The sequence below is a fragment of the Nyctibius grandis genome, chromosome 4 (genome assembly GCF_013368605.1).
Source record: "Nyctibius grandis isolate bNycGra1 chromosome 4, bNycGra1.pri, whole genome shotgun sequence".
NCBI lineage: Eukaryota > Metazoa > Chordata > Aves > Nyctibiiformes > Nyctibiidae > Nyctibius > Nyctibius grandis.
The window spans coordinates 20,060,609-20,088,320 of NC_090661.1; the positions used below are offsets into that span (position 1 = coordinate 20,060,609).

Consider the following 27,712-nt stretch of genomic DNA (forward strand, 5'->3'; position numbering starts at 1 on the left):
CTGCAGAGTGCTGCCTGGGTAATGGCACTAGCAGGCTGGCAAACAGCCGTGTTTTTCTCAAAAATAAATTGTCCCCTGAAACTGCTGGTTTTCTCCTCAATAAGAAAGTATTACCATAATCCTGCAATTGCTCGTAATCCTGCAATAAGCCAGATCAGCAAGATGTACATGGCAGCTTTTCATGTGTATCGAACTCCTATCAGAACACTGCAAGGCTACTCATGCCCTTGCACATTGTGATGCCACTGAGACAGCTTCTCATGCAATCTCTCTTCATTGCATTTGTTTTCTAGTCTAATGAATGGTGAGCAATTAGTACATATGAGATAATAACATGCAAGCAAACAATCTCTGTTTGTTTTTTCAGGTAAGACCTTGGTTGTTGGCGGCCAATGGGAATTAATTTTAAAGGGAAGCTGAGAGGCAGTCTGTTATCCTGTTGTCTTCAGCATGTTACTTTAGTATGGTTGCCTGCAGTCAGCACGACTGGGGCACTGGTCACGAAGCCCAACTCCAGTGCTGTTAACATCGCTGGAAAGCCTGACTTTGATGTCTTTTTCTTACTTGTGATGTTTGCAGATAAGGAATTGGACAATTCCTTGGCAAACACTTGGGACTTGCTTCATAGGAGCATCTCCTGAGGCAATGGAGCAGTCCCCTTGTCCTGCTCTCCTGGGACTGAACTTTCCTTCTAGGAAAGATACTACAGATATCTCTGCCCTACGTAAGTCAAACCTACTGAGTTCAGCAGGGCTGCCTGCACGTAGCAGCTTGCAAAATTGGGCCTTAGTAGTAAGAGTGAAACCAGTTAATTTGACAGTGGCCCCAGGGAGCCATTGCTTATTACTTTCCAGTAGTGCCCAGGACGTTCTCTGTGCTTTCCAAGTAGTAAAGATGTCATGTCACTCTCCCTGCCCCATGGTGTTTGTAAGCAATGATTTTCAGTCAGAGCTGATTTGAGATGGTGCAGCATTTGTGTCCCAGTGAGGCAAGCTTGCATGTTTCAATGTCAAGCCTATGACAAAATCACACTCCCCTACTGCCAGTTTAGTAATGATCAGTTACCAGTGTAATCTCCAGGCACAAGGTCTCCTCTCCTTTCCCTTCAATGCCTTTGAGCCTTTCTTTATGAAGAAGTCAGGAAAAATCTGTTCTAGCTAAAATTGATTCTGCATGGGGACAGACTAGGCCACTACTTCAAGTGTTTGCAGGCACTAGCTTTCTCTGAGAGCATCATGGAATACAACGCATCCACCCCACTGCTACCCTTGCCTTTGGAAATCATTGCTAAGTCTGAAAAGGCATCAGTGACACTTGAAAATTCAGAACAGTGTCCATAGAGCAGGAGCAGGGATCCCAGTTCCTTCATAGCTGAAGCTCATTGACGTCAGCAGAACGGAGAGTGGTGAACTCCATCCAGAGCACCAAACAAGTCTGCAACGGACTTATAGGCACATCACTGCTCATGTACAAAGCCATCAGGTGACAACTGTTTTGTAAATAGGTATGGGGGAAGAAAGCTAAAACCGCTTTGATTTTGCATTCAGAGGAAATGTTCACCCTGCATTTTGCAAAATGTGTGAAATCTTGGAGTAGACCTGTCCCCTGACCTTCACAAGGAATACCTACATGGTGGTTATGTAAAATACATTGGCTCCCTGTGGCAGTGTAATAAATGCTGTATTTTCAGTGCTTTCTCCAAGAGCTGCCTCCAAAAGTTTCTTTAAGCAGTTTAACTAATGAGCTGTCCTCTCTTTCTCAAAGCAGATTGAGCGACAGGAGTTTTCATCAAAATGATGCACTTTCAGGAAGGAATTTAAAGGTGATAAAGAGGACACCCAGGGCAGGATCAGGTCCATAACTCAAGGTTTAACAGGTCACAGGGAGAAGACAGAGAAAAAGGAAGAAGTTAGTCTAGATGTAGCTGTAGTCCTGCCCTCATCACAATAGCCAGCAGCTGGCACCACAGGTTTCAGTCTCATCCCACAGGCCTGGGCACAGCAAAACTCATGGAATAGCTCAGTGCCACTTAAACAAATCCCTTCGCATGGAAAAACCCTGCTGAGTGGTGTGACAGGGCAGTTCCTTCCTGTGAAAACATTTACTTTGCTCTTGCAGCGGCCAAGGCAACATTGCAGGGTGGGGGGGCCTACCTCTCAGTAAAACCACATCCAAGAACCACTCTTGGTGATCTGAAATGGAGAAATCAGCAAGGCAACATTGCAGGGTGAGGGGGCCTACCTCTCAGTAAAACCATATCCAAGAACCACTCTTGGTGATCTGAAATGGTGAAATCAGCAAGGAAACATGGGTGTACCTGCAGCCCTTCCAGTGCCAAACCACAGCCATTGCGAGTCTGACTGACAGAGAACTAGAGTGAACACGAAGAGTTTTCATTACTACCACAAAGATCACCCTGCCAGGACTTAGAGATAAAGTAGATTAAAGGTATTGGCACTGTTACCCCCTGTAGCTCTTTCGTGCAGCAGGCACAGAAGGGCAGCAAGGGTTAGTTGCTTAAATCACAGCCATTTTGAGGCCTGAGGATCTAACTTTCAACTGCTCTCTCCCTTGGCTGCTGTGCAGTAATGGGGGTTTTCTTTCAGTACACCACAGGGAGATAAAATAGTTTTTCCTACTTGGATTTCTCTCAGAAGTACTTGCCATGGTTTGTCCAATGACTCATAACCAACATAGCTTTATCAGCTAGTGGTTTTTTTTTCCAAAATAACTATGTTAGAAAAGCTTCAAAGTACAGACTGCTCCAGGACACCTCTTTTTGACACCACCTGTGGAGACTTGGCATGGGAAGATCATCACATGTGCTACTTGTACTCTACCTACTTAGAGTGGCAGGCAAAGACTACTGTAGAAGTCAGGGTAAGTTGCCTGCCAGAACCATCTCCTAGCAGAAGACACTTTATAAAAGCAAAATTTGCTGTCCTCCCAAGCTGATGTGTTCTTCTGGGCACACCAGAGATCAGTTCTCCAAAAATACCATTCCCCTCATAGAATATTTTTTTTTGTTCAGATCAAGGTGTTTCATGTCCTGATATTTCAGCTGCCCCCAGAACAGCCATTCAGTATGAAGAGCACTTTTGCACTGATCTCAGTGTCCCATGAAAGAGCAGGATGCAGTATTTTTTTGTTACAGATTCTATGTTAAGCATACAGATGTAACATGACATCGAAGCATAGTCAAGCATTTTATTGGCATTGCCCCTAGATCTTGGAAATCTGACATAGCAATGATATCAGTGCTTTTAGATATTTACAAAAACTAATTCCTATAACTAGCTCTGAAACAATAATGTTTCTGGACTAATGCAGACATGCTGTCCATTCAGTTTCACATGTTTTGGAACTGATTAAACAGATCCTGAAAAAGAGAGTCCTTTTATTGCTGAACAGATGGGACTCTTTCCTGAGTAACTGGGATGGCAAAATAGTATCGAGAAGGTGAACTTAACATCAGGTAGATTCAGCTTCCACATACTGTTTAAGAAACAGGAGTGTCAAAAAAAGCATCCAGGTTCACACCAGCTTAGCCATTTCCTGAGTACTTTAAGAGAGCTGAGCCCCATGACTCGTCATAAAATTTACACACCTGTTTCAGACAGAGATAAAAATAAAAGTTTTGCCAGAGCTATTTTAAGAACAGCTGTCTGAATCCAATAGCACTTGTATGGTTATAGAAATAAACTCAAAAACCATTTAAAACAAAGAATTTTAATAATTTCTCTATAACAAATAATTAATCAAATAGGCCGAATCCCATGTCATCGTCAGATTCTTCAGATTCCTCCTTCTTCTCTTCTTTCTTCTCCTCGGCTGAAGGAAAAAAAAGACCCAACCAACGGTCAGTATGTACATTTTTTACACCACAGACTTTCAAGATACACATTTTGGTGTTCTCAGCTTCCATATTATTGGCATTTCAGCCTCTGTGGTTCATCTCGTTCCCTTTCAATAGCCAAACATAAACACCGAGGGGACAGAGACACTGCTATTGAAGGGATGTGCTTTACACAATGATGTCTTATTCTTGGTTCTAAGCCAAACCAATCTTAAGGTGGATAAAGAGCAAAGCTTCTGACTGCCCAAAGGAAAAGTTACTGTTCAGCTTACACTTCAGTCACATAGTGAACTGCCGAAGTGGAAAAGTCTTTGAAATTTGGACTCAATTGTTAAGATTTTAACAGAGAAAAACGGAGCTGCCAGGTAACGATGCCTCCCCGCCTCCCCACCCATACTCACCGGCAGCAGGGGCAGCAGCTGCAGCAGGAGCAGCAGAGCCCCCTCCAGCAGAGACTGCCACAGCTCCCCCAGCCGGCATGCTGGCAAGTTTTCCATTACCTGAGTGGGACAGAAGAGAAAGTATTTAAATGCTCATCCCAAGCACAGAGGTAAGGTGAAAAGGAAGAGAAATGAGAATTCATGGACTGAACCTGTCACTATTAGCTGAAAGGAACAAGAGGCTGCAGCCACGATAAGAAAGTATAAACTATTCTGTGAAAAAAAACTCAAGAGTTTTAAGATTCACAAAGACTTATCCTGAGAACACTGACAGCACATTATTAGTAACCTTTCTTCTGTACACAAAGTCCCCTATATCTTTTTTTCCAAAACTGTCATATAAAAATAGTAGCAAACACATCCAATTTTACACATGCAGAAAAACTGTATGTTTTCTGAATACAACATAATAGCCCAGGCATTGATAATTTCAATATACCTCAAAAATAACATATAGGCAGCACTGGCTTCCCCCTTCCCTCTCAGGTTTTTTTTTTAATGGTATAGAGAACTGTGAGGGCATGACTGGATCACACTTACAGGAGAGAAGAGGGTGGGGGAAAGAAGTATTTATAGCAAAGAGTACAGTATTTTAAACAAATTCGCCAGCACTCGATGAACCCTACTGCATGTCCTTTAAGGTTAGCAAACGGACTTCTAATTCATGCTTGTCTTTGGAAAGCTAGGCTAGTTCTCTGGCATCTGCCTTTCACATACCAAGGCTCCCTTGGCATCAGAGGTTGCGTACACAGTATGTTTCCCTGTATTCCAATTTCTGGGAATCAGTTTCTAAATAATTCCCTGTTACTTCAAGCTCTAATAACCTATCCAAGTAAACAAACATGTTTTATATACATGTCAGTATGTTCTAGGAAACGATTTATTTAAAGAAGTATTACAGAAAGAAATAGCGTGTGTTGTAAGCACATGCATAATGGCTCTCTTAGGTCTTCAGACCACACGGATAGAAATGTTCAGTTACTGCCTGTAACAGCCAAGCCAGGCAAAGTCCTGGCAACCTTTAAGCAAATACAGGCCTAACAGTTCCCTTGTGCCTATGCAGTTAAAAAAAAAAAAAAAAAATTAATCAGAAACCTTTACACTACCTCAGCTCTGCTCTATTTCAGCCCTATGACCCGGTCAGTTAATGTTATAAGTTTCAGTTTTGTAAGAGCCACCAGGTAAGAGCACAAGCTTCTACAGAAGCCAGCACTCAAAGTCCTATCTTAGAGAAAAGGAAATGCCAGACTTGGGGAGCTCTAGAAAGAGATGTGTACTGAAAAGGCTTGTATTAATCACAGAGAGTGTAATATGTACCCTTAATATGAACTGACACTTATTTACATTTAATAGTCTGTTCTTCTTGTTTTACATAACTGGTGCATACAAGTTGGTAAATGCAAAGAAAAAAACCTCCCAGAGAACTTGAAGGACAGCTAATTCTTTCTCCAACCTATGTGTCCAGAAAACTATGTCATGAGCAGACTACCAGTAAGCTCACACATGCTTAAGTTTTCCAGTTTAATGTGGTCCACAAGCGAAACCCAGCAGGTACTGGCACTGACCTGCAGGGAATAAGAATGGACCTGGATTTCAGTCATTTTAGCCGAGATCCAGCATGGAAGTCCTCAACTGCAAAGCTAAACTGATGAATAATCAGGGAGCTGGCAGCAATTCTACACTCCCAGGTCTAAGTTACCAAAGTAGTAGAGGCAATTATCTGTGACACTCAGAGGCTGTACTTACCCTGAGCAATGACATCCTCGATGTTTTTTCCATTCAGCTCACTAATAACCTGTGTAAATTAAGTTTAGAGTGTTACTAGTTTCAAAACAGCATGAGTATAAGCTACATTTAAAGAAGTACTGATTAATCATCATGCACAATGCCTCCATCCTGCTGCTTACACAGCCCCAACATTCCTTATTTCTCAGTGGAAGAAACAGCTGAAGTTTTCATTTCAATGTCCTAAGTCTTTCATACTTTTCTGTGAAAGCTTTTTCATGAAATCTGTTACAATAAATTCATAATGAATCCAAGGACCTTGCAGAAAGAAGGATACACAGATGTTGTGGAGCCAATTAGGAAACCCCACTAATGGTCTGTTAGTCACTGAGGGACTGTTAACATATCTTGCTTAATACCCACTGGGAGGCTCTGAAGCTCTGGGCCCTAGACCAAAACCACAGGGTCCTGTTCCTAGCGTTACCAAATGTTACAGCCAAGCTGGCTGTGGTATCCTTGCACTGGAACAGAGGGTCCCAACTTCAATTTTACTACCATTGTTGTATAACCAGGGATAAGGAAAGCAAAACACAAAAGTTGCTAATGCAAGCAAGAACTTAAAAAAAAACACCAAACCAAAAAAACAACAAAAACCAGAGAATGCCACAGACCTTCCTGGTGAGTCCCTGCTACCAGGAGCCAGTGCTGAACACTGCAGTCACCAAAGCCAAAGGACTTTAACCAAGAGCTTTCCAACAGGCACCTCCTGCTTACAGAGAGCATGCGATCTGTGAAATGCTGTGCACGTGTGCCTGCTTCATCTGGAAGGTGCTTTTAAGATTACTAGATTTACACTGGCATAAGATACAGCCAATGCAAATAGAAAAGGATTAATTAATCGTGACCAAAACAAATTCCAGAGAAGCTTTCCAGATATTGGAGGATCAGAGAAAACAACTAATTTAGGAAGGTATTAAACAAATGTAAACAAGCCAAAGCTGAAAGACCTGGCATTTAAACAGGAGCACCGTGAGTTCAAACCAACATCCCAAACCATAAGGATGCTGTCAGCTCGGTCAGCCCATCGTTTGGTTGGGCCTATGGCAAAACACTGTCTCCAGCTGGGAAAGTGACTTGTTTTTTCCTCCACTTCTGTGGAAACACTCCACATACAAGTATGGGCCAGGTAATAAGACTATTTTTTTTTTTTTAAATGGCCATTTATTTTTAAGTCCATAAGGCTGAAAATCTATTATAGCACAAGAAACATTCTAATTAAGATGGTCTCTTCTTAAAAAGCCTGTTTTTCAACACAACCATTTCAGCATTAATTTCCAAAATCTTCCTACATAATATTATTTAGTACCTTTAACATCCATGTTATAATTTGCCTGTGTTTCTTGGTGAAGGAACAAATGCTTCTTTGCAGTACCCTAAAGAATTTATTACTGAATACGAGGCCTTCAAAAGTGTCAACTTTTGAATCAATACTGACCAAAAGCCAAAATTAAACGTTAAGTGCAAACTATACATTATGTCAGAACAGAACTTATTTTCAATACATACTTATCTGCAGCCACCACCACATTGAAAATTAGACTGAACAGTCAGAAACTGACAGAGATCTTTGCACAGGACAGGTGTTAATTAAGAAAGCCATGCGTCTACAAAAACATTGTAAAAATAGTTCTGACTGGTTAAGCAGTGTTTTAAAAATCACACATGTAAGGATCAGTGAACGTCTGAACAAAACAAGACTAGATCAACAGCAAAGCAACGAAAACACTGAAGCCAAGGAAACAGCTCCAATGTCTGATGCTGACTGGGACATGACCATCGGGAATTAAGAGGCAATGACACCTTGTTCATGCGTTCATCGTCCGTCTCAATGCCAACGCTGTCGAGGATCTTTTTCAAGTCCTTTGACGTGGGAGATTCATTGCCACCGAGGACCGCTAGAAGGTAAGCTGCGACGTAACGCATCCTGGAAAACAGCACAATTGGATCTTCCGTGCTAATGATCTAGTTATGTGCTCGGAGGACATTTCTCTCCTCACTGGGGGAAGCAAACCTCGCCCTCCTGGCTACAATTGTTTTGCTCTACTTTTAAATGAAACCCCACGACACGCGAGGCCGCGTACCGGTCTCCTGCCAGCACGGGGCCCCGCACGCGGCAGCCCGTTAAACACCGCAAAGGCGCAGCGGCTGCTGCCCTGCGCCGGGCTCCTGCGAAGGCCCAAGCAGCCGGCCCGGCCTCACACTACCGGCACTGCACACCTCTCCCGCAGGAAAGCGGCACCGCGGCCTCCCGAACCGCTTTTCGGCCCCTGGGCTGCATCCCTGCCCCGGCTCCCCGCGGCGCTCACCGAAGCCTGTCCCGTCCCTCCGCAGGCCCAGGCCCAGGCCAGGAGAGCACATGGCCGCCATTTCCTCCCGCCAGAAGTGGGGGGCCACTGGCGGCCGCGGGCGGCAGCGGCTGCGCCGGGAGCGACCATGCCCGCGGGAGGGGGGGGGGAAGGGCCGCCCCGCTTACTTGGGAGGAGGCGGCGGCGCGGGAGACAGGCCTGGGACGTGCGCTCGCGATGGCAACCCGGCGGCGAAAGGGAAGGGGCGGTGCCTCGGCAACGCCTTCTTCCCGTCACCCCTCAACAACGCGCGCTGCCATTGGGCCAGGCCGGCGGGGAGAGGGCAGGCCAATGGGGAGCCGCGGGCTTTGCTGCCGCTCCCGCACTACCGGCCGCCGCGCAGCCGGTGGCGCATGCGCAGAGCGGGGCTGTCAGGCGCGTCCCGGGGCTGGCGGTGGGGCGCCGGGCGCCGCCTCAGCAGAGGCCCGCGGCAACTAATTTTCCGTCTTCAGGGTTTTTGTTTTCCCCAAACTGCGGTATCCGCGCGGGCCGGGCGATGCCACACGCCGTACCCTGCCCTGGCGGGGTCGGCGTGGCCTCCCGGGAAGCGCAGGCCCCTCCACCGAGGAAGAGCTCTCCGCAGGAGGGAGCGGGCGGCCTGTCCTGTGCGGGGAGGCCGGGAGTTAGAAACCCAGCGGCAAGGTGTTGCCATGGGAGTACAGGAGTTACCGCCCGCGCTTGGTTCGCTTGATTTTTTCCTGGATTAGGGAAATGAATAAAAGTGAAAAGTTACCATTTGCCAAAATTCACTGGACCCAAGTAAACCAAAACCGCTGCAGCAGCAGGACTGTGAGGGGGCTTTAGCCCCTGCCTTGCCGCCCTGGAGGCTCCCCAGAAACCCCCTGTGCGAGTGAGAGCACTCTCCTCTCCTCTGATGACTTTGGTGCTGCCGGAAGACAACCAGACTCCCAGCTTTATAACTGAGGAAGTGCTTCAGAGCAGTCAGCGGTTGGTGTTTACACCCTGTGGGAAGAGACATTTCCCTCAGGGTGCTGCGCAGCTTGTGTTCAGCTTTGAGCAAGGGGCGCTTCTCCCAGGGCATTAACGCAGTGGCACCACCATGTCACAGCATCGAGGCACCAGCCAGAAACTTGCTGTTACAGAAAAACCCGGCTTTGCCCCTCGTGAGCGAGATGGAGAGCAGCACAAATGCTGTGGGGCCTCGCCAGGACACGGTGTTAGACCAAACAGCATCCCTCGCTGCGAGACAGCTAGCTGAGGGCAGGCGCCCTCCCGGAGCACATGGGGCAGCAGAGGCCCAGCTGTGGCAGAGCCCCATGGCTCTGGGCAGACAGAGGGCTGGCCCTGCAGCACCCAGCCCTGTGCCCTTCCGGGCTTGCAGCCCCAGCTCCTGCTAAATTTCACTCCCTGAATTTGCAGCGAATGAGCATTACACCGGGAGCTGCCCGTGCCTCCCGTTCCCTGCAGGCTGAGCTCATGTGTGAACCCAGGGGAGCCGCACCGGGGCCGGCTGGGGTGCCAAGGCTGGGGCCGTGTTAGGAAAATCTCGTTTTGTGACATTTCCGTGACAGTGGGACGCCCGGGACTGGGTCCCCAGAGCTGCCTGCCCCTTGTCCTGCTGCATCTGGCACCTCCTCTGGCTCCTCCCGCCCCGGCAGCGCATCTCGCTGCAAACTTTGCAGGAAGTGCCCGAGCTGAGCCAAGCTGTGCCGGGCGGAACCACACCAAACACTGCCGGGCTTTTGGGACCCAGGTTTTGTGTGCCAGGGACCGGGGGCAGAGCGGGTGAGATAAGCGTGGTCGTGCTCAGCGGGGCACGGTGCATGTGTCCTGGCTGCTCGGCTGTAAGTCCTGCCAGGGGACACCTGGGGGCTGAGCTCAGGGGCCCTGTGGGGTTGTGGGGGCCTGGGGCTGCCGGAGCTGGCAGAGCGCAGGGGAGGAGAGCTCGGGGCGAGTGTGTGTGTGGGCGTGTGCCCGTGTGTGTGTATGTGCCCGTGTGCGTGTATGTGCCCGTGTGCGTGCCCGTGCGCCTGTGCACAAGGGTGCCTGCCCGGGTCCTGTACGCACGCATGAGGCTGTGTCTGTGGTCTCCGAGCCTTTCCAGCCTGGCCAGTTCAGAGCTGCCTCCTGATTCCTTCACCGTCAATAGTTTTACAAAGCTGTAGCAGACGGTCTTTTTGCTCTCTGTAAGAGAGCTGCGTATGTGTTGTATACAGCCTTTGTGTAAGAAATACTTGCCTTTTTACTAAAGCAGTAGTTTCCATTTACCCATTCTTCCTGTCCTTATGATCCACAGGGTTTCTGCTCTTTCAGGGAGCTGGGTGCAACTCCTCCCCCCAGACTGTGCCTTGGGAACATCAGTGCCGCCATGTCCCACAGGTTCACAGTAAAAAGCACTACTCCTCAGGGTGTTGCAGGGGCATCAGCTTGCTTCTGCTGGCCTTGGGTGTTAAAGCTGTTACAAGTTTTTTGTAGTTCTGCATCACTCACTCAAAAGAAACTTCTGTTTGCCTTAGATCTATGGCAGGGTTTAAAAAGAACTCCCAATATTCACACCATAAGCTAGTTTAATTGCCAAGCTCAAGAGGAGTTGCAAAAGATAAAGGAAGTGGAAAGAGCAGGAAATGGGGGACTTGGGAGTATGTGTCTACTGGTATAAAAACAAGCATGTTGCTTCTGTTCATCTTTGCACTACTGGTGTGCTATGATGATAGTGACTGATTTTGAAAGTCCTAGGTAGATGAAGGCTTCTTCATACTAAGAAGCCAGAGGAATAATTAATTTGTTCAAATTTCATACCTCTGCTCCTTTAGGTTTAAATCCTTCTTAGCATGCACTATGTGATATCTACTTTTCCCCTTTATGTTTGGAGGGTGCTGTGAGGGAAGGAGACAAGGACTAGCCAGTAACTAGCTGGCCATGGCTTCGTGCCTGGTTTGCTGCATTAGAGCATCCCTGTGGAGGCAAATCTGTAAGAGCCCCAATCCCACTGCGCAGTCCAGTGCTCCTGTGCCACAGAAGTGCCTTTTCTAACCTCCTCCCTGGCCCTGCCACGTTTGCTCTGCTGCCCTTTGCCCATTTTCATCTATGCTCACTTTTATCCCATTGGCACCCAGTTTCACAACAGGGTTCAATGAGGACCTGTCACAACCTGCGAGCAGCGTCTGGGCTCTTTTCCTGACTTGACTTTCCCTTCCCTGGTTTCCCCCTCCACTTGTAAAGCTTCTCGCTAAGGCACTTTGAAATCTGCATAAGGCATAGGCATTTACATTTCTATCTTTTAAAGTTAATATTGCTGTTTATTCTGATGGTGGGTAATTGCTCCATTCCCTGCTGAGATGTCGGCTGGGAAAACTCAGAGGTTTTCCCTAGGAGAAGAAGCCTCCATGGCATCTGTCACCCTGTGTTTCTGTGCTCTCTGCCCACAAAGATTTCAGTAACACGCGTGTAATCCCTCTGGCCATCTTGCTGTGATTATAAACTTGTTCCCAGCCACTCTGGGCTGGGGCAGGAGGCCTTCATTGTGCACTTGTGTTCTCTTTCAGAGCCATCTTTCCTCCTCCTGCTTGTCCCAGCTGCCTCGTGGTGCTGCTGGTGCCTGCCTGCCTGGCAAGTCAGAGCATGTCCGGACCCCGTGGACAAGACGCAGAAGATGGCAGAGCTGCTGGGGCTTGGGGACGAGTGCGGGGAGGGGGCTTTGGGGGCTCTCGCGCTTGCTGGCTCCTGTCTTGCAGACAACAGGCTGAACCTGGATGTTTATCTCGACGGCTGCCGCCGGTTCCTTCAGCTGTTCGAGGGGCGACGGGGAGACGTGGTCCAGGTAGAGTTCCTTCGGCTCAGCAGCAACGATCACCTCCTTGGTGCCACGCTGGGCATCCTTCCTCATCTGAAGCACCTGAAATCCCTGGTGCTCAAAGGTAAATTCCTGGGTCTGTGACCATCCAACTTTTCTAGGCTCGGCTCTGCTTTTTTTTATCCTTCTCTGCAGGACAAACTGCCCTTGGAACTGTTTTGTTCTAGTGCCCCTTACTACAGCTTTGGCTCTTAGCCTTGCGCAGAGCTGCATGCAGATTTCAACACGATACAGCTTCTAGACTCTTATTTCCTTCCCTTGTTTCTACAGATGCCTGAGGACCAGTTTTTGGAGTCTGGTTGGGTTGATGCTGCAATATTTTCTTTAGCCATCTTCTAGAAGAAGAGCATTTTTTGCACAATTATGCAAGGAGAGGGGGATTGAAAGGTGTTGGATTTTTTGGTAAATATTCAGCTCCCCTTTAATTTTCGGGAGTATAATGAGCTGTCTTTGCTGCATTTCCATCTGAATCAATCCTAGCTTAATCCTTGCTTAGTGTCAGTGAGCGTAGGTTTAGCAGAGTTCAAGACAGACAAGAAGAGGCTGCTCAGCATTTTATCAAAAGTATGACTCAGGGCATGCACATAATTTGGCAAGCTGTAATAACTGTTAGACCTATAAATATTAGATCATTCTTTGACTTTCTCATCTCTTTATTGTAGGAGGATCTCAATACAAATAGTACCATTTCTGTATCAGACTGAATCATTTGCTCTTTGGGAGGTGGAATTTTAAAAAGAAATGAGAGAAAAAAAGGGGAGTTTGTGGCCAGAATTCAGGGTTCTAGCTGAACACTGAAAAGGTTGAGGTTCATTTCTATATCTGCCACAGATTTCTCAAGTGAATAATTTCATTTGTCTTTTCTCCCTTTAGTAAGGTGAGGATAATGGCAATACCTTTTATCAGGCTTGTTTTGTGAGATGTACACACACCCTGAGCATCCTGAAGTGTAATAAAATACTTCTCTAAGATTTTCTTATGTACAAAGTGCAATGTGTCTGTTAGTTTGATTGTTCTCATTTTTTACCGTTATGCAGCATGAAAAATGTTTGGTGCCCTCTGCTGTATGTGTACACAAATAGACAACTGTGGAGGGAGAGTAGGAAACAATGAAGAAATGGAGAGTTTTGGAAGTTTCCTTTTGTTTGCTCAACTTATTTTCCATGGGTGCAGCCCTTCTCCAGTTTGAGTGTCACAAGCTGGGATGGGGGACTTGTATCCTTCCCTCTCTGTGCTGTCTGGCCTACACAACACTGAATTACCTGCTTTTTTTTCCCCACATTTTCACTGCTTTCCTCACATCTGCTCTCCAGTCTTGCAAGGGCAGATCTCAGTGCTCAAGGCTGTTCGTTCCTCAACAGCATCGGCAAAGCCTGTAGGGTGAGGAATGTCTCCTTAGTCCATAAAGTGTTGTGTGTTGGCCACTGGTGCTGGTGGGGAAGAGGTGGAGAAGGAGAGTAAGAGGCTTGGAGGGGTATGGGCCACCCTGCTGAAGGGTGGTAGATGTGTGGAGTGGCCTGGCTATTTCTGAGCTTCGACTCCAGATGTGTTTAGCAGAGCTCTACTGGTTGAATGTGGCATCTCTTGGTTTCATAACAGTTCTTCACCATTATACCCCTTCCACTGATCAGTAAACTGAAGCAAGGAGCAGAAAACCCACTTCTCTATGAGTACTTTGTAATCAGTGTTGCTCATTGTGATCAGTAACTCCCCATCTTCTGGGTCTCTGTGCTAAGGAGTTTCATTGATCTCTTCCTCCACTTCTCTCCATGCACAGGTGGCCATGCCAGGGATGAGTTTGGTTCGTATCAGCAGGGCTCCCTGACAAGCTTGCCACCAGATGTTGGGAACCTGAGGTGTCTCACCCACCTGGATCTCAGCTTCAACAGCCTCTCCACCTTGCCCAGCTGCATCTGCCACCTCCCCAGCCTCCGAGTGCTTCTGGTGAGCCACAACAGCCTGGTGGCACTCCCTGAGGACTTTGGCTCTCTGAGCAAGCTGACTTTCTTCTCTGCTATGAAAAATCAGCTGAAGGACTTACCTCAGAGCATTGGGGAGCTAGTGGCACTGCAGGACCTGGATCTCTCAGAAAATGCTTTGGAATTCCTCCCCAAAGAAGTTGGGAATCTGCACAACTGCACAGAGCTGGATCTCTCTGGGAATTGCTTATCGAGCATCCCAGACTCCTTGGGTAAGTATTTTCTAGGGGAAAAGAAGGACATGGGCTTCCCGAGCTTTTGGTACAATCTAGGACCCCTGAGGCCCTTGGTCTCTGTCCCCAGAGTTGTTAGCACAAACCATCTGTTATGTTAGAGCCAAATGGAAGGGATATCCAGAAGAAACATGCTTGGTTCGGTCAGTCCCTTTGAACATTAACGACTCTCTGGACCATGCTTTTGGCTTCTGTGGATCATCGGGACTGCCTAGATTTCAATACAATTTACAATAGCCGAGGATCTGGCCTGGCTGGTTTTACCCAGGACTGGAAACAGAAGAGCTGGGGTTTAATGGGATGCAAGTCTGGGCTTGAAATCACACTGTCTGGTATGGACCAGTCCACAGAACCGGGCTCTGACTTCTGCTGCCCAGCTTCCTGGCTCTTGGGTCCTGTATTACTTTGTGCCCGGGGTTGTCACTGATGCTGTTTACTGAAGCATCTTACATCCATACAGCAGAGGACAGAGGAGGCTGCGGTGCCTCTCAGCTAATTCCCTGGACCCCTTTATTTTGTAAGCTAAAGGGATGTTGGGCTCTTGTGCTTTTCCCTTATTGTGTGTGTGAGTACTTGTGATGAGGAGGGCAACAAGGGGGGTTAGAGCTGATGTGCAATGCAATTAACAGCATGGATGGGGTGTCACTTCTTGTTGTAACCTGCAGCCAATTTGAAGTCTCTGCGGCGGCTGCATCTCCACAGCAATCTCCTGGTGACAGTCCCTGCCTCGCTTGCCAGCCTGCCCAACTTGTCCAGACTTGATCTGCAGAACAATTGCCTCCGTGCTGTCCCTCCTGAGATCCAGACCTCGCCATTCGTGCGCCTCCGAGGCAATCCCTTAGGAGAAACTGAGCCATCCCTGCAGGCTGGTAATTGCAAGGCTTCTGCTGCTGTGGGTTCTGCCCAGCTGTTTCCCCACTCAGCCCAGCATGGTGTGGATGGGTTTGGATTAGAGAAGACAAGCAGGCGGGAATCAGATCAGTATTTATTTGTCTGGAATAATTATTAGGTTTTAAGGATACAGACAGTACTAGTTCTGTTTTTGTGAGCCCAAGCCTGGTCTGAAGGGCTCAGTGGTCCCTGGAATTGGGCTTGCTAGCAAAGGTTTTACAGTGGAAGTGAAAATGGGGTTCACAGGAAACGGATCAGGAGAGGCTCCTAAAATGGTTCCAGCCTTTTTAGCAGAGGTGAGCACCAGTTCTTGGACTTGCTGCATGGCCCTAAGGCCATGGTGGATCATGCTAGAAGCACAGAGAGTAATAAGAGGTCATTCTGCTGTGCAGTTACCTCCTGCTTACCTGTGGTTCCCAGGCTGCAGGGGAGCAGCTCTTTGTCCAAGATGAAGATGATGAATGAGCAGGAATATGAGCAGGGCTTCCCAATGGTGCTGACGTTCACAGGAGCAAGTGCTGATTCTCAGGGGTGGCCCCAAACATGGGGCAATCAAACATGGCAATCAAACATGGCCCTGAGAGCTGCAGGGGTGGTAGATTGAAATATTTTCTCATTCTCCCTGCTTCTGAGTTTTCCTGGGGGATAGTCAGCATTTCCAGTGCATCTTGGGACCCCCCGGCCTCTTCCCATCCTGCTGCTGGTGCTTGATCTGAAGCAGTGTGAGCTGTCGGATTAGGATTAAGCCAAAACTGAAATGCAATTCAGCCTTTCTTGTCTACCCTGATTTAAGTTACCTCTGTCTCCTCCTCCTACCCAAACCTTCTTATTGCCACAGATGAATCCAGTGCCAAAGGCCTGCGAAGACTCTTCCTTGCATCAGGAGAGGACAGGTAAGCCTCTGTTATTAAGAACTTCTATTACAGTGGTGTAACAAGGTCCCAGACAGGATTGATACATGTGTGTAGGAGCTTACGGCCTCAGTAGGCCAGTCAAACACAAGGTAGAAGATTCTTCTGTTGATTTTTGGAGGGCTGAAGTCATTGCACGGTGTCATACATTCATGCATTTCTTCTGGAAGCTTTACTGTCACCTCTGAAGGCTGCAAAGTGGTCCTGGCCTGTGGCATCCATTTCTACTTTCCACCGGGGGCTGCCTCTGACCCTCTGCGGATCTACTTCCGAACCCTCGCACCAGACCCTCAGTGGGTAAAGCTGAGACACCATGATGTCCTGCTAAGTAGAGTCCTGGAGCTGCAGCCTCATGGGGTCAAATTCCAGCAGGTGAGGACACATCCAGGCCACCTACTGATCAATCTGCCTCTGCAGTAGCTTTGCAGAGTCTTCTGAGAGAGTCTTTGGGGACTTCTGAGACAGCTACCCCCATCACTGCTGGTTTTAAGTAGCTGCAGGACTGCCTTTCAAAGAAGCCCCACTGCAAAGACTCAGAAAGGACACAGCCAGCTACTCTGGCACTGTGCTGGTCTGGCTACTTTGCCTTCCCCACTGCTCCTGCTTGAGCTGAGCTATAACCTTCCTCACTCACAACCCTCCTCCTGTGCCAGCAGATAAGTGCTGTTCCAGCATTTGGCCTTAGCCTGCAAGGAGAATGGTGCGCATCCTTCCCTAGAAGTCTGATTGTGTGTTTTTCATTCAAACTAGTGAGTACTTAAACCACCAGCCCCGTCATGGCTGACCGTAACTCCACTGCAAAAGTTGCGTTGCCCTTTCTGCCCACAAGCTGCAGAACTTTTCCTGCCATCACACTACGTAGTGGACCTGACATCTCCTGTCACCTCCCTGGAGGCTGCAGGACAGAGCAGGTTCTTATCTCCTCCTCCACTCCCTGCATACAGGCCGTGCTTCGCCCTCTCCCTTCTTGTCTGCCCAGGAAGCCACAGAGCAGAGCTACGCTTGGTTTTATCCTTTCTATTGGTGTCTCACGGGAATGCTTTTTTTGCCAGGAGGTGCAGATCTGGATGCCATATACCTCCCCTCAAACCCTTCACCAGCGTGAGGTGGTAGTTCGGACCTTCAGTGGGCAGAGCTGGAGTGATCTGAGAACAAAAGTGGAGCAGAAGAGAAAATCAAAGGTAAGCAGATTGGATGACCAGTGACACACATCGTTCCTGTTCCCCTCTTTGGTTTTGCCCAGACAAGAGTGAGCCCATTTGAAACATCTCGTGAGCTGTGTTTTGACCAGCTGCTATAAAATGCAGTGGATTTCAGCTCCAGGTTTCCTCTCTCATGGAGGTGTGTCTCCTGAAGGGCATGAGTTGCAGCCTGCCGTGCTTCATCCCTGTTCTAGTGCTTTCATCTGCTTGGCTGTTACCGGCACTTATTTTCTTGCCTTTATTGTATTATGTTATATGCCTATATGTTTTATCTTCTTCCCTGTCTTCTGTTACAGAAGCATGTGGCTCACTGTAGTGTCCTTCACTTCTCTTGGTTCCTCGTGGTGTCTCGACTTGTGCAAAATGAATGCAAAGTGCCAGCAGAGGGGACATTGCTCTTTTCCAGTGTGGATCCAAGCATCAAAGTGACCTTTCCTCCTGGAGTCACTGAAGAGACTCGCAGTGTCAAGCTGCAGGTATGCATGCCTTAAAAAATGAGCTTTGGTAAGCCCTAGTGCAGCTGTTGTCCCATGCCAAGTAGGGGAGCTGAAGGTGAGATGTCCACCCTAGGATAATTCGTGTCTGACATGGATGCTTCATGGGCTGACCCACCTCAGATCACCTTCTATCTTAGTTTCCCTGCCTGCAAAATGGACTGTGCTCCAAGGTGCCCTGTGTGGGAAAGGGATCTCCTCACAGCTCTGCCAGTGCTCCCTCCGGCAGATCAGCAGGTAGCTGCTGTGAAGGGAACACAGGGAGATTGTGCCTCTTGTTCCCTTGCAAAACATACTGAGCCTGGCAGACCAGCTCAGTGGGTGAGATTGGGTGGGGATTATTTATGTGGATCTAACTTTAAAGCCACCCCACTAAAATTAATTGCTCTGTAGAGTTGCTAGATAGTGCTAAATGCTATTGTAATACCTTAGTCTGTCCCACCTTGCCAGGTTGACACCAGTATCAGAGCAGATTTCAGACAAAGTTCACTGTGCTTCCATTTCTCACCGGACCCTGAGACAAGAGCAGCACTGGCCTGCTGGGTGCTGGGGGAACTGAGTGAGCAGTGCGGAAATTTGGGTGCCTGACTGCTCTGCTCACCATGCTGTCTTCCACATCCAGGTGCTGCCAGTCTCTGCAGAAGAGATAGAGGAAATCACGGCTGATGCAGGGTGCAGAGCCAGTCCCCTGCTTTGCCTCTCCCAGGACTCCTTGGTGGATTTTCTCAGACCAGTGAGAATTCAGCTGCCCCTCCCACCCGGGGTCACAGGTCAGTTTATTCCCAAAATTGGCAAAGAGAAACGCCGCATCTGGAAAGCCACGAATGGCAAGCTGGGAGTTTTGTTTGCCTCTCCTGTTAATAATAAAGGTTGCTGCTTTTCCTGCAGGAACAGCAAGGTGTGTCTGCTGAGTGAGAGGTGGTGCAAGGTGGTGGTAGCTGAAGGTAGCTCAGGTCCAGCAGACTAGTGCTGGGTTTCACAGACCAGCAGCACAAGCTGTGAGAATGGCCTTGGCAAATGGATTTCTCTGCTGAACTGCATGTGTATTTAGACTGCTGGGTTTGGTATGACGGGTTGGAGAGGCACTCCTGCCAAGTGAGGAGATGCTTTGTAAAAGGGCTTTGATTCATGATTGGGAATAGCTTGAAGCAGGTAATGAAGATGCTGCCTCCAGGGGTCTGCCTTCTCTCTTACTTGCTTGATGATGAATCAGGTGCTGAGCCATTGCATTTAAAAGTGTACAATCATACACTAAGCCATCTCCCAGTCTGAATACTGCTATAAACAGCCTCAGCCTTGCCAGGAATTCCTCTGTTTGTGTGCTGAGTACCCTGTGTCTCCTAATTCCTATTTTCTTTGAACTTTCCTGGCTTTCTTGTGAAGAAGTAAAACCTTTTTGAGTGCGGCTTGACCTTCATTGTAACATTACCTGGTATTTGTATGTCTGAAGCCCATCAGGATTGAAGAGTCTGTGGGATATACATTTAGAAAGAGATAGAACTTAACTAATAACCCTAGATATTGGTGATGGGAATTGTCTAATGAATCTGTTGGTGGAAATCAGCACACTATCAGTTTAAGTCTGCATATTGTGCTAGAATATCCTGGAAGCATTGGAGTAGCCTCATCTTTTTATTGCTGTTCTTCTTTGACCGAAATTCAGTCCTGGATACTGAAGAGAAGGCCACGAGCCTTAATTTGGTGCTTTTAAAAAGTGAATCACCCAAAACTGTGGCTAGGTTTATAAAGCCATGAATAAAGGCTTCTGCTGCATATAGCATCTCTTGAGTGTTGTTGTCTTTAGGGCTGAGTTTGGATCGGTCAAGGCTTCATCTTCTCCATGGTGACCTGGAGGGCCAAACCTGGGATGACATTACCAGTCAGGTGGTGCTGGAATTCACCCATCTTTATGCAGTGTTTGAAGTCACCCACTTCTCCTGGTAAGTACAGGATTAGTCCTGAGGAAAAGATGGGTTGTTCCTCTGCCTTGCTTTTCCCACACTCTGACCAGGGGTCATGCCATTAACCCTACCTCTTCCCTTTTCCTTTTGCAAGTCAGGCCCAGCTTAGCACTTTGTCTCTACCCATTATTTTTTACAGTCTCGTGGTTGTGATGCTGGCTTCTCTTCCTAGACAGGATCCCTCCTTTTTCTTAATTCCTTGTCTGCCAGGTACTGGCTGTGGTACACCACCAAGACCTACATTGGAGGCATTGCCAAGAAAGTCTATGAGAGGCTGCGTATGTACCAGGTGAACTTCATTGCTCTGCAGAGGAAGAAGGACCCCGAGCAAGTCCTGCTACAGTGTGTCCCCAAGCACAAGGTCTGATCTGGGTGGCATTGCCTTGCTCCTGAGCCTCCCTTTGTAGGATGTAAGGGCAGCAGTGCACCAAATGGTCCTGTTCACTGGCCCAGGGTCATGGCTGGGCTGTCACCACACTGTATTGGTAGTGTGATTCCGGCTTACTGGGAGCTGAGGGAAGAAGGAAAACTCATTCTGTGCAGCGGTGGATGCCATGCAGTGATTTCTTCCCCTGCGAACCTTGGGCACCAGACTGCTAAAATCAGCTGAGCCACAGTAACTGGCCATGTGCGTGCTGTTAGCGTCCAGCAAACATGAGGCAAAACATGTTGGCTTAAACTTCAGTCAAATGTATTAAAGTTAACACGTCACTTGTCTGACATGGGCTAGTAGTGTGAGCAGAAGCACTGCTTTGGTTTCAGCTGGAATGGTTAGAAATGGTACTCTTCCCGATGTTCCTTGCTGTGTACAGTTCAAGCAGTGGAACAGAACATATGAGCCCTCCTTAATCTGCTTCAGTGCAACATCAGGTTAGTTTATGCTATTAGTTTGAGCTAATCTGGCTGACTTTGTACGGAAGGAGATGGGAAGGAGAGGGGAAGCGCTCACGCATTCTCTTCTGCTGCCTCTGCCCTCAGGGTATCAGCCCTTAGCAGTGTTGCTTCAGGTGTTAGCAAAGTAAGTGCACATCTGTGTTTGTAGAGCCTGTACCTTGACAGACAGTGCAGCTCAGTGAGGTGAGGGTTATTTTATCAGACTGCCAGAACTGGTCTACGTATCCAACTGTCTGCATAATCCTCTGGTCTGGTTACTCCTTTTTTTCTTTATTTGTTTTCCTGTATTGAAATGAGCTGTGGGCATAAACATCTGTAAGGATTCTTTATATCTTGGGTTCTAGGCTAAAATTGTTTCCAGAGGAGGCAGCAATGGCACTCACAGTGAGACTGGGGTTCAGGCGTGTCTGTATTCCTGCCAGGGATGGTCATGGGGTGAGAGAGAAGGTTTACTGTTACAAGTAGAAGAATAGACAATTCAGCTCTAGGCTGACTCTTGCACTGCCTCTGAGACCCCAGGTCTGACAGTGTGATCACAGACTGCAAAGCCAAAATGAGCTTTCTGGTGTCCTCGCTGTGTGCTATTGTAGCATGTGGCTTTTTGCAGAGAAAATGTCTCTTAATGGCACACTGTGAGGAGGATAAAGTAGCAAGTAAATCCCTCCCTGTCTCTGAAGGTTATTGACCTGTTAAAAAGATAGAGACATTTCTGAAAATGCTTTTTTGATGGCAGCTTTGGGATGGGCTATCTTTGTTAGTCCACATGGGCTTTTCTGCTTTTTACTTGAGAAAAGGGAAGCCACAAAACTCAGAGTACCACTTCCTTGTCTGTAGTGAATGTACCTGGGATAGGAGGGGGTGGATGTTTGTTCGTTTGTTTGCACCCTTTCCATGTACAGTGGTCTTTCCCTGTTGAAGGTGAGTGAGAGGAACATCATGGGCATAGGGGCATGGGTCAGGGGACAGACGTGCTTCAGACCAAACACGGGGTCCTGTGTTGTCATTCTTGTCAGGTTGACCCAGTGCTGAAGAAGCTGCAGGACCGCTATCGAGGACCTGAGCCATCTGACATGGTGGAGATGTTTGAGGGAGAGCAATTTTTTGCAGCTTTTGAGCGAGGCATCAGCATCGATATGGGTATGGTGGTACTGGGCTCCTTTCTGCTCCTACCTCTTGAGCTTCTCTAGCCCTAGGCGTGTTTCTGCTGGAGGCTGTACTCCTCCATGGCATTCCTCTCTATCTCCAGCTTGCCAACTACTCACAGCAGCCAGTCCATGGACATTGAACTTGTCACATTCTCTGGTCATCCAAATTTTGTGTCCACTTTTCCCTAAGAAAAGTGCTGTTTGCAGGCTCTCATGCTGTTGTAGCCTGCAGAGGGCTACAATACAATAGCCAAATGGGTTTATTTTATGACTGATCTGCTTCTGCAGCCAGCTATGCCCTTTTCTTGGCATCTTAGACACCACACTGGAATGCCCATGGTGATCTAATTAATGCTGCCCGTTTCTGAGAGAACACATATAAAGATTTTTTTTTGGAGAAGGTATTTCTGAAATAATCCAGAGCAAAGAATTGCCCCTAATGGAGCCATTAGAAGAGAAGTAAAGAGGGAGCAGGACCAAAACTCAAGATGACGTTTTATGCCCCAATGTGTCTGGACCTATTACAGATGCAAACTGAGCCATTTTCTGCAAAACCTGAACGTACAGCTCAGTTTCTTTGGTGCAAATTAAGTGCAACTCTATGAAGAATAAGTGCACTGGTCTTTCACTGGAGTTCATGAGGCCAGAGTCTGTCACTCTGTCCTGATTTAGGCTGGACTCAATTTCTAGATAATTACATATATGAATGTTGTACCCAATTATATTTTTTTCCCTTTAGCTGTATTCCTGTTTCTGCACCCACTGCAGAAATGGTGAAGAGATACGTGACTTATTTTTGTGCATTACAGGATGCTATTGCAGCTTATTCTCCAAGGGGTAGAATGGACCAAGGATGGGAGGGAGGTGCCAAGGATGGACTTGTCTCCATCTGAATGTCTTGCCCTGCCTTGTCTTCTGTTCTTGAACTTGATCTCCACCTTGTGGTCATTCTCCTTTTTCACCTGTAGGACCTACTTTCTCCACAGCCAGTGTTTTCTGCTTTCCTGTGTCACTCAGTGACAAAGGCGGGGCTACAATTCCTTCAGGCATGAATAGAAGGAGTAGATAGTATACTGCACGAGGCTGCTAGTGGGTGAAGGGCTGTTGGCCAAGCTTGAAAAGCTGCGCACTTTTCTGCACAATTTGAGTGTTGCTGCTTCTCTGCACAGATCGCCCTGACTGCGTGGATGGACGTCTCTCATTTATTTTTTACTCCCACTTGAAGAACATGAAGGAAATCTATGTGACCTCCCCTGTAGACAGGAAAGGCCAAGCTGTAAAAGGCCAGGTGAGCAACCAGTTACACTGACTTTTTGTTTCTTCCTTCCTTATCATCACTGCGTTTCAATGCTCCTCATAATAATCTCCGAGTTCCGGGCATGACTCTTTTTCCTCCCCTCTTTCCCTTGGCTTTTCATTTCACTGACTAAACCCTGAATAAACAAGAAGAGTAGACTGGAAGGATCACTCATCACTTAGCTCTCTGACTTACATTCCTGCCATTAACTCTTGGGGTGTTGGCAGTGAGTCCAGCCTTTATGGCAGAACCTCAGTGCTCCTCCCAGTTGCACTTAATTGGGAGTCCATATTTATGGACCGAGGATAGGTGGGAAATGCTGAATTCATTCTTTCCCAGACAGAAAAGACATGGTGCAAACAGGCTTTGCCACTATGCTTGAATCTGAGCTTCACTGCATGCTTTCTGTTTGCAAAGGTCTCTTTCTACCGAGGGGCAGTTCCTGAGAGCATCCCTGAAGATGCCAGCAGGAGGAGGAAAGGACCAGACTCCCTCTGGCTTGCTACGCTGCCCATCAAACTGCCTGTGAGTTGTTTTGTCTCCTACAGAAAAATTAATCTAGATGGGGTAAGAGCACAGCCTTCCTGCTCAGCTAATTTTGTCTTCCTCCATGAGAACGGATGCAATGAAATGACTGCAAGAAATGGCTGCCCAACCTTGTCATGGTGGAGATTCCCCACTCCCCATGAGCTCTTCTGAAGAGAGAAACATGAATAGCTGGGAGTGGTCTCCATCTCCTGCTCATCTTGCCTGTCAAGCACAGGCTTGTTGGATGGGTAGTCAGAGAGGGTGGATCCTTTGAATGAATGAAAGATGTAGAACAGGAGGAAGCTTGCTGTACTTAAGGGAAGCGTCTGTGTTGTTTATAAATTTCTTAGTCACACAGCTCACGCAGCAGGAAAAAAGAAACGTCTAGGATGAGGTAGGTAGACTGGATTTGAACACAAGTGTTGGGTATAAGTATTCTGGTGTGAGTCACGGGCCTTTAAAGGCTAGGCTGTATGTTACAGTGATAAATGCGACTTCTGCTTATGGAATTTAATTGATTTTTGAAAAGCTTAAAACAATAAATACCTTTGTAGGCTGAATGCTTCCCATCAGATCATGTGCCATGATCTCACATCCCTTTCTGACACACGCAACTTCACTACAAATCTACACTAAGTGCTCTCTTACCGCTGAGGCAAATATGCTTTGGGGAGATGGTTCATTGAAAAATGCTCTGTAAAGACAAGAAAGGAAATTTCCAGTGTGAGCTATGACTGTGAACACGATGATTTGATATTTTTCAGAGGCAGTGAGCATTGCTGGTCATTGCCAGTGTGACTGCTCCTTGCTTCTTACAGCCTGACTCTTCAGCCCCAAGATCTTCCTTCCTCCCCAGAAGGAGGAAGGAAATTTCAGTGCGGAGACCAAACGGCCAGACACTGTCTGCTACAAAAACAATTTGTTTAGCATGTTCTTTGTCTCTCTTCTCTGTGACACAGCGATTGAAACCCCGCTGGGGTGAGAACCCCGGTCGCCTGAATGGCTTCTCCTTCCCCCCGTTGAACCTGGGCAACGCTGAGACTGGCTACCTGACACAGGCAAACCTGCTGAGCATTGCCAGGCGCGTGGGAGCCGATTGGCAGACCATCGGCCTGAACCTGGGCTTGACCTATCAGCAGATTGAGCGCATAGGATACAATAACAGGTAAGATGATAGGACAAAGTGATCAACAGTGATGCATTATATCTATCTCTCTCTATCTGCAGTGTAATAGTATAAATTAATGCTTGGCTGGTTGAAAGTTTTCCCACTGGAATTGTTTCACTGGATAAAAGATGGGTTGACTAATGGTTCTTCTCAAAACGTTACCTTTTTTTCATGGAAAACTGATTATTTTCTCTTGCTGTTATAAAACAAAGCTTTATGTTTGAAAAACAAAATCGGGAAATAACAAACCTGATGAGCTTTGTAGTTCAGATGAGTCGCATTCCTGTTTTGTTCGGTGATCTGGATTCCTGGCCAGATTCCATCTCTGACAGTGAACAGTGGTCTATGGCATTAATTGTGAATATCATCTTTATTCAAAAAGAGCTTGTGGTACATCATGGGACATGCAGTCTGACCAAAAAGCCCGAGCAGTAGGAGAGAAGAGAGATTTTAGTGCAGGAACTGCAACTTCTATATGATGGGTGGGGAAAAGGTAGGCCCACTGAGTGCTTTGTGTGTCTGGATGACTTCTTTGGGGCTCCAGTCATGTGCTAGGACTCAGGTAAGGCCTCTTTGTGTTGCCAGTCAGGAGAGTGTGTTGGTTACTTCTGTACTTCCCCCTTTCTTCAGAGAGGACCTTGATAAGCAGATCCTGGACATGCTTTTCTCATGGGCTCAGCAAAACTCAGAGGATCCTGACTGTGTGAGCAAGTTGATTACGGCCATGAAAGAGAGTGGACGCCAGGACATCGCTGATGAGGTCGAAACCATCATTGAACTGGGTCATCAGAAATACAGGGAGTCCATTCGCCGGGTGGGCTTGGAGCAGGAGAGCAGCACTGAGGACTCTGCAATAGCTATGATGTAGCACCTAGCAAAAAGAACTGGGTTTTCTGTGGGGTCCCTCTGAGTACCCAGAGTGACAGCGTCTTGGGGCTGCTCCCACCTCAAGGGCCAGTGGCTTGCCGAGGAGCTGGACATTGATTTGCTTGTAAGCAGACCACTGAGCTCTCTTGACTCTGTACTCACATGCCACTTCTGCCAATCCCAGGCAGTTTAGAGTGCATTTATGAGCCTTTTCTGTGCTTCCACTTCTTGACCTTGAGCTTTGGATTTCAGAAACATGGAGAAATTCAGAGACTGAAGTGTCTGTCAGCTGAGTAGTGGCTAAAGTAGCCTTCAATGAATTAATACTCATGTTATGTATATTTATTTATAACTTATTCCTGAAACTGTGTTCTGCTGGAAACACTGGGTTGTGAGCATTTGGGTCTGTTTGTGCTCCAGTGCTTGATGGGAAAGTGGAGGTGCAGTAATGTTACGAAGGCCTGTGGTGCGGTGGGGACTGTTCAGCTACTTCTGTTAATGATGTGTTTTGCTCACATGAAAGTGTGAACTGTATTCCCCATGAAAATGTTTTCTGTTTTCTGCCAAATCTTTTCCAGTTCCCTCAAGCCCAAACCAAAACCTAAGTATTTGTGGGGAAAAGAGAAGAAACTAATTTCTAGCAAAATTGCTCTTGTTTTTTGCTTTTGCTCCAAAAGCTATTTTGGAACAAATAAAATTTCACGTTGTCCCTAGGCTGCTACCATGCAGCCTGCCAGGCTTTTTAGATGAGACCTACATGCTGCTGGTCTTTGACAGAGTTCCATTTTTATTTTACAAATAAGTAAAAATCCATAACCCTGCTGTTCTGTGAGAGACTCTAATTTAAGTGAAACTAAAATTTCCTTTGCAGTTCCAAAGGGGTATTCCTCACATCCTCCCAGTGAAATATGCCCGTGTGGTAGTGAAGGTGTGACCCCTCTTGAAGTCTGGTGAAAAGCATGACAAATTTGCATTTTAAAAATTGGTCTGACCAGCTGTGATATAGGCACTGTTGTGGGATTGGCATGAACTGTGCTGAGCTAACCTCCCAGTTTTGCCGTATGAACATCATCTATAAGGCTGGAAGTGTTTATTGCTTTTTAACTGCTCAGTCATTGACTACTGATGTGCCCTTCTCTTCCTGTTCCTCATCTCATAATGGGCCTCAACTAATGACCCACTAATGACAGCGGGAAATTTCATGCAAGCTTTTTGAAAGATTAATGTCATCTACATAAATTCAACTCTTTCAAGACAGGTTTGGATTCAGCATATCCCACTCTCTAAGCAATATTTAAAGGGCTGTTCTCAGTCTGAAAAACAAAAGTCTGTCTAAAAATGCCAAGCTGCAACACACAAAGTCAACATGCAGCTACAGGTCTGAGAAATCCTGCTGTTTTCTTCCCCCTGTGAAGAATCGTCAGTGGTTCCCTGATGCTGTGTTTCAGATCTGCCATCAGTACTCTTGAAAGGAAGGCATAAAATGGTTCTGCCTTTTTTTTTTTTTCAGGCCATTCTAACATCTCAGGCCACAGAGTGATTAGTGTCCAGTCCAGAGCACTGGACAAGGACTTGCAGGCTTGAGTTGTTGCCTTGGCTCTAGGAACTTCCTCAGATCTGATTCCTTAGGCCATGCTGCCCCTCAAATCTCTTGTTGGACTCAAGTCAGCAGTTCTGTTTTGAATGTATGTTTGCTCTGGTAGTCTGTGTCATATGTTCTTGTCTGTGATTTTGATGTATACCAACGAGGTATTTGTTCTTTCCTCCAGTTCTGGAGAGATGCATTTGGGCATATTGCTCTCACTGGGAATAAAATAAGCACTTAACTGTTTTACAGCACCGTCTGCTAATCCATAAATGCCTCGAGGTGTTAGACAGAGCAAGGTGCCTTTAAACCTGCTG

At 47.2% G+C, this 27,712-nt stretch overlaps 2 protein-coding genes and 1 non-coding gene across 3 annotated transcripts; 1 reads left to right on the forward strand and 2 right to left on the reverse strand.

Annotated features, from left to right (window-relative positions):
* Positions 1-3,713: 3,713 nt before the first annotated feature.
* On the reverse strand, positions 3,714-8,662 carry RPLP2 (ribosomal protein lateral stalk subunit P2). Its single transcript, XM_068399755.1, has 5 exons — positions 8,555-8,662; positions 7,882-8,005; positions 6,043-6,091; positions 4,258-4,356; positions 3,714-3,831 (listed from the first exon to the last, which is right to left on the reverse strand). The coding sequence occupies exons 2-5, from the start codon at positions 8,002-8,004 to the stop codon at positions 3,755-3,757; spliced, it is 348 nt and encodes a 115-aa protein (XP_068255856.1). The 5' UTR covers position 8,005; positions 8,555-8,662; the 3' UTR covers positions 3,714-3,754.
* LOC137663263 (small nucleolar RNA SNORA52) lies at positions 5,752-5,884 on the reverse strand. The gene has a single exon (XR_011048163.1). It is a non-coding gene; the product is annotated as a small nucleolar RNA SNORA52 (small nucleolar RNA).
* PIDD1 (p53-induced death domain protein 1) lies at positions 8,438-27,712 on the forward strand. The gene is made up of 16 exons (XM_068400087.1): positions 8,438-8,801; positions 11,933-12,304; positions 14,018-14,431; positions 15,118-15,321; positions 16,182-16,236; positions 16,425-16,626; positions 17,307-17,435; positions 17,753-17,932; positions 18,573-18,720; positions 19,755-19,890; positions 20,122-20,272; positions 21,819-21,942; positions 23,120-23,238; positions 23,665-23,772; positions 24,735-24,940; positions 25,574-27,712. The coding sequence occupies exons 1-16, from the start codon at positions 8,438-8,440 to the stop codon at positions 25,809-25,811; spliced, it is 3,150 nt and encodes a 1,049-aa protein (XP_068256188.1). The 3' UTR covers positions 25,812-27,712.

Excerpts from the sequence above, each read along its gene's own strand:
- RPLP2 (XM_068399755.1), bottom strand. The coding sequence starts at position 8,004 with ATGCGTTACGTCGCAGCTTACCTTCTAGCGGTCCTCGGTGGCAATGAA. Across the intron at positions 4,357-6,042 it reads CGAGGATGTCATTGCTCAGG|GTAATGGAAAACTTGCCAGC; the intron begins GTAAGTACAGCC and ends TGTCCCACTCAG. Across the intron at positions 3,832-4,257 it reads AGCTGCTGCCCCTGCTGCCG|CCGAGGAGAAGAAAGAAGAG; the intron begins GTGAGTATGGGT and ends TTTTTCCTTCAG.
- PIDD1 (XM_068400087.1), top strand. The coding sequence starts at position 8,438 with ATGGCCGCCATTTCCTCCCGCCAGAAGTGGGGGGCCACTGGCGGCCGC. Across the intron at positions 17,933-18,572 it reads CTCGCAGTGTCAAGCTGCAG|GTGCTGCCAGTCTCTGCAGA; the intron begins GTATGCATGCCT and ends TTCCACATCCAG. Across the intron at positions 23,239-23,664 it reads GCCAAGCTGTAAAAGGCCAG|GTCTCTTTCTACCGAGGGGC; the intron begins GTGAGCAACCAG and ends CTGTTTGCAAAG.